Source organism: Homarus americanus, unplaced genomic scaffold, assembly GCF_018991925.1.
Source record: "Homarus americanus isolate GMGI-L3 unplaced genomic scaffold, GMGI_Hamer_2.0 scaffold39070, whole genome shotgun sequence".
In the NCBI taxonomy this organism is placed as follows: domain Eukaryota; kingdom Metazoa; phylum Arthropoda; class Malacostraca; order Decapoda; family Nephropidae; genus Homarus; species Homarus americanus.
In genome coordinates, this window is record NW_024717502.1 from 99266 (window position 1) to 104848 (window position 5583).

Below are 5583 nucleotides of genomic sequence, written 5' to 3' on the forward strand. Positions count from 1 at the left end.
AAGCACCTAAAACTAAGACCTAGTGAACGGTGCTTAATAACCCTGGTAGTTGAAGCACCATAGATTAAAAAACTCAGACCCCGTCAGTAGTTATGTGTTACTGTACACACTCAGACCCCCGTCAGTAGTTATGATACTGTACACACTCAGACCCTGTCAGTAGTTATGTGTTACTGTACACACTCAGACCCCGTCAGTAGTTATGTGATACTGTACACACTCAGACCCCGTCAGTAGTTATGTGTTACTGTACACACTCAGACCCCGTCAGTAGTTATGTTACTGTACACTCAGACCCTCGTCAGTAGTTATGTTACTGTACACACCAGCACCCCTGTCAGTAGTTATGTGTGTTACTGTACACACTCAGACCCTCGTCAGTAGTTATGTGTTACTGTACACACTAGACTCCCCCGTCAGTAGTTATGTGTTACTGTACACACTCAGACCCCTGTCAGTAGTTATGTGTTACTGTACACACTCAGACCCCCTGTCAGTAGTTATGTGTTACTGTACACACTCAGACCCCCTGGTCAGTAGTTATGTGTTACTGTACACACTCAGACTGTCAGTAAGTGTTACTGTACACACCCAGACCCCCGGTCAGTAGTTATGTGTTACTGTACACACTGACCCTGTCAGTAGTTATGTGTTACTGTACACTCTCAGCCCCTGTCACTAGTAAGTTGTGTTACTGTACACACCCAGACCCCCCTGTCAGTAGTTATGTGTTACTGTACACACCAGACCCCGTCAGTAGTTGTGTTACTGTACACACTCAGACCCCTGTCAGTAGTTATTGTTACTGTACACACTCAGACCCTGTCAGTAGTTATGTGTTACTGTACACACTCAGACCCCTGTCAGTAGTTATGTGTGTTGCTGTACACACTCAGCACCTCGTCAGTAGTTATGTGTTACTGTATACACTCAGACCCCTGTCAGTAGTTATGTTACTGTACACACTCAGACCCTGTCAGTAGTTATGTGTTACTGTACACACCCAGACCCTCGTCAGTGTGTTACTGTACACCAGACCCCGTCAGTAGTTATGTGTTACTGTACACACTCAGACCCCTTGTCAGTAGTTATGTGTTACTGTACACACTCAGACCCCCGTCAGTAGTTATGTGTTACTGTACACACTCAGACCCCGTCAGTAGTTATGTTACTGTACACACTAGACCCCGTCATAGTATATGTGTTACTGTACACACTCAGACCTCGTCAGTAGTTATGTGTTACTGTACACACTCAGACCCCTGTCAGTAGTTATGCATTACTGTACACACTCAGACCCCGTCAGTAGTAATGTGTTACTGTACACACCCAGACCCCTGTCAGTAGTTATGTGTTACTGTACACACCAGACCCCTGTCAGTAGTTATGATGTTACTGTACACAGCTAGACTCGTCAGTAGTTATGTGTTACTGTACACACCCAGACCTCGTCAGTAGTTATGTGTTACTGTACACACTCAGACCCCTGTCAGTTATGTGTTACTGTACACTCTCAGACCCCCATCAGTAGTAATGTGTTACTGTACACACCAGACCCCCGTCAGGTTATGTGTTACTGTACACACTAGACCCCCGTCAGTAGTAATGTGTTACTGTACACCCAGACCCCCGTCATAGTGTTTGTGTTACTGTACACCTCAGACCCCCGTCAGTAGTTATGTGTTACTGTACACACTTCAGACCCCTGTCAGTAGTTATGTTACTGTACACCTCAGACCCTCGTCAGTAGTTATGTGTTACTGACACCCAGACCCTCGTCAGTAGTTATGTGTTACTGTACACACTCAGACCCCTGTCAGTAGTTAGTGGTACTGTACACACTCAGACCCCTGTCATAGTAATGTACTGCCACACCCAGACCCCTGTCAGTTATGTTACTGTACACACTCAGACCCCTGTCAGTAGTTATGTGATATGTACACACTCAGACCCCCCAAGTTATGTTACTGTACACACTCAGACCCCTTGTCAGTAGTAATGTGTTACTGTACACACCACACCCCCGTCAGTTAAGTGTGTTACTGTACACTCAGACCCCCGTCAGTAGTTATGTGTTACTGTACACACTCTCAGACTCTGTCAGTAGTTATGTGTTACTGTACACACTCTCAGACCCCTGTCAGTAGTTATGTGTTACTGTACACACCCAGACCTCAGGTAGTTATGTGTTATTGTACACACTCAGGACCCTCTCAGTAGTTATGTATTACTGTCACACACTCAGACCCCGTCAGTAGTTATGTGTTACTGTACACACTCAGACCCCCGTCAGTAGTTATGTGTTACTGTACACACTCAGACCCCGTCAGTAGTACTACAGACCTTCATGAGGGATTGGCTCCAGTCGGGGTGGCTGTAGAAGGGAGGCATGTAGTCAGGTTCCACCAGGCCAAAGAGAAAAGAACGCCTCTCACAGTGTTAAGAGTTAGTGACAGTGTTAAGAGTTAGTGACAGTGTTAAGAGTTAGTGACAGTGTTAAGAGTTAGTGACAGTGTTAAGAGTTAGTGACAGTGTTAAGAGTTAGTGACAGTGTTAGAGTTAGTGACAGTGTTAGAGTTAGTGACACTGTTAGAGTTAGTGACAGTGTTAGAGTTAGTGACAGTGTTAGAGTTAGTGACACTGTTAGAGTTAGTGACACTGTTAAGAGTTAGTGACAGTGTTAGAGTTAGTGACAGTGTTAAGAGTTAGTGACAGTGTTAGAGTTAGTGACAGTGTTAAGAGTTAGTGACACTGTTAAGAGTTGACAGTGTGAGTTAGTGACACTGTTAAGGTTAGTACTGTTAAGAGTTAGTGACACTGTTAAGAGTTAGTGACAGTGTTAGAGTTAGTGGCAGTGTTAGAGTTAGTGACAGTGTTAGAGTTAGTGACAGTGTTAAGAGTTAGTGACAGTGTTGAGTTAGTGACGGCGTAAGAGTTAGTGACAGCGTTAAGAGCTAGTGACAGCGCTAGAGCTAGTGACAGTGCTAAGAGTTAGTGACAGTGCTGAAGTTGGTGACAGTGTTAAGAGTTAGTGACAGTGTTAAGAGTTAGTGACGGTAAGAGTTAGTGACAGCGTTAAGAGCTAGTGACAGTGTTAGAGTTAGTGACGGTAGAGTTAGTGACAGTGTTAGAGTTAGTGACAGTGTTAGAGTTAGTGACAGTGTTAAGAGTTAGTGACAGTGTTAAGAGTTAGTGACAGTGTTAAGAGTTAGTGACACTGTTAAGAGTTAGTGACAGTGTTATAGAGTTAGTGACAGTGTTAAGAGTTAGTGACAGTGTTAAGAGTTAGTGACAGTGTTAAGAGTTAGTGACAGTGTTAAAGTCAACCTGTCCACCACCACCACCTGCCAATCTTTCCACCACAAACACCACCTGCCAATCTGTCCACCACAACCACCACCTGCCAACCTGTCCACCACCACCTGCCAACCACCCCCTGCCACCCTGTCCACCACCACCTGCCAACCTGTCCACCACAACGACAAGCTAATCCCTCGCTCCGGAAAACAGACACGTACTTGTTTACAGAGTACAGTGGATTGGCTCTGTGTGATTACGCTAATGTGCATGAGATCACCGATGAGGAGATGACCCAAACCATGCTGGCAGTCTGTAAAGTCGTACAGAGACTCCTTACTCGAGGCATCGCACACAATGATATAAAATACAACAATGTCTGCCTTCACAACGGGGACGACGGGCTCCACGTGACCCTCATCGACTTGGGGATGGCTACGCTCGTCAATCATCCAGTATACAGAAGACCAGTAGCCACTGATATCCAGCCGCAGATAGTATGGATGGCACCGGAGGTTCTGAACGGGGAAAATACCACCACCACCAGCGACGTCTACAGCCAAGTTACTATTTCAACAATTCGTCGATTGGGGTCGTACCCTGAAGTAATCGTCCAGTGGGTGCGCTCAGCCCAAAACAAGGACCCCACCTGCCGCCCCAGCCTCCAGAGCTTAATAGACATTCTTGAACCCATATTATCCAAGTGAAAATTTTCCCAGTCAGAACCCTCAGCCAGAACCCACCCAGCCAGAACCCTCCCAGCTAAACCCTCCCAGTCAGAACCCTCCCAGCCAGAACCCTCCCAGCCAGAACCCTCCATCAGAACTCACCCATCCAGAACTCTCCCAGGTCCAGCCAGAACCCACCCAGCCAGAACCCTCCCAGCCAGAACCCTCCCAGCAGAACCCTCCCATCCAGAACCCTCCCAGCCAGAACTCACCCAGCCAGAACTCCCAGCCAGAACCTCTCCCAGCCAGAACCCTCCCAGCCAGAACCTCCCAGCCAGAACCCTCCCAGCCAGAACTCACCCAGCCAGAACTCTCCAGCCAGAACCCTCCAGCCAGAACCCTCCCAGTCCAGAACCCTCCCAGCCAGAACCCTCCATCCCAGAACTCACCCAGCCAGAACCCCTCCCAGCGAACTCACCCAGCCAAACCCTCCCAGCCAGAACTCCTTGCCAAGACCACTCCCAGCCAGAACCCTCCCAGCCAGAACCCTCCCGGCCAGAACTCACCCAGCCAGAACTCACTCGGCCAGACTCACCCAGCCAGAACCCTCCCAGCCAGAACCCTCAGCCAGAACCCTCCCAGCCAGAACTCACCGGGCCAGAACCCTCCCAGCCAGAACCCTCAGCCAGAACTCTCAGCCAGAACCCTCCGACAAGACCCTCCCAGCCAGAACCCCCCAGCCAGAACTCTCCCAGCCAGAACCCTCAGCCAGAACCCTCCCAGCCAGTCCCAGCCAGAACCCTCAGCCAGAACCCTCGGCCAGAACTCACCCAGCCAGAACCCTCCCAGCCAGAACCCTCCCAGCCAGAACCCTCCCAGCCAGAACTCACCCAGCCAGAACCCTCCCAGCCAGAACTCACCCAGCCAGAACCCTCCATCCAGAACTCACCCAGCCAGAACCCTCCCAGCCAGAACCCTCCCAGCCAGAACCCTCCCAGCCAGAACCCTCCCAGCCAGAACCCTCCCAGCCAGAACCCTCCATCCAAAACAGTCAAAAAGGACATCAAAATCGTCTTCTAAGAAAAAGAAAAAAAGTAAAAGAAAAAAAGAACGTCGATCAACCAAATAAAAGGATTATCAGTTGATAATCTGACCATTAAAATTTACTATTATTATTATTATTATTATTATTATTATTATTATTATTAGTAGTAGTAGTAGTAGTAGTAGTAGTAGTAGTAGTAGTAGTAGTAGTAGTAGTAGTAGTAGTAGTAGTAGTAGTAGTACCTTTAGCATTACTATTATTATCTTTATTATTACTAATAAATTATTATTACTGGTATTATTATTATCATCATTATTCCTCTACGCGGACCCATCTCTCTCCCTGATAAGCTTCCAGCTTTTATGATACATACCTGTCTTCGTGTTGGTGTTTGTTGTGGACGACAGGTAGGCTAATTTGCTCACCTGAGAGACATTATGTAAACAATACCCCGGAGTATTTAGGTTAGGTTAGGTTAGGGAATATAAATGGTGTACTGTTTTTTTTTTACTCACTGTCACTGTTATACAAACATGGAGTATTTCTGTATGAACGTGTGTGTGTGTGTGTGTG

General features: G+C 47.3%; 1 protein-coding gene across 1 annotated transcript; it reads left to right on the plus strand.

Moving 5' to 3' along the window:
• Window positions 1-3599: 3599 nt before the first annotated feature.
• Window positions 3600-5045, plus strand: LOC121858904 (extensin-like). The gene is made up of 2 exons (XM_042355558.1): window positions 3600-3902; window positions 4017-5045. Exons 1-2 carry the CDS (start codon window positions 3600-3602, stop codon window positions 5043-5045), a joined length of 1332 nt encoding a protein of 443 aa, XP_042211492.1.
• Window positions 5046-5583: the final 538 nt, after the last annotated feature.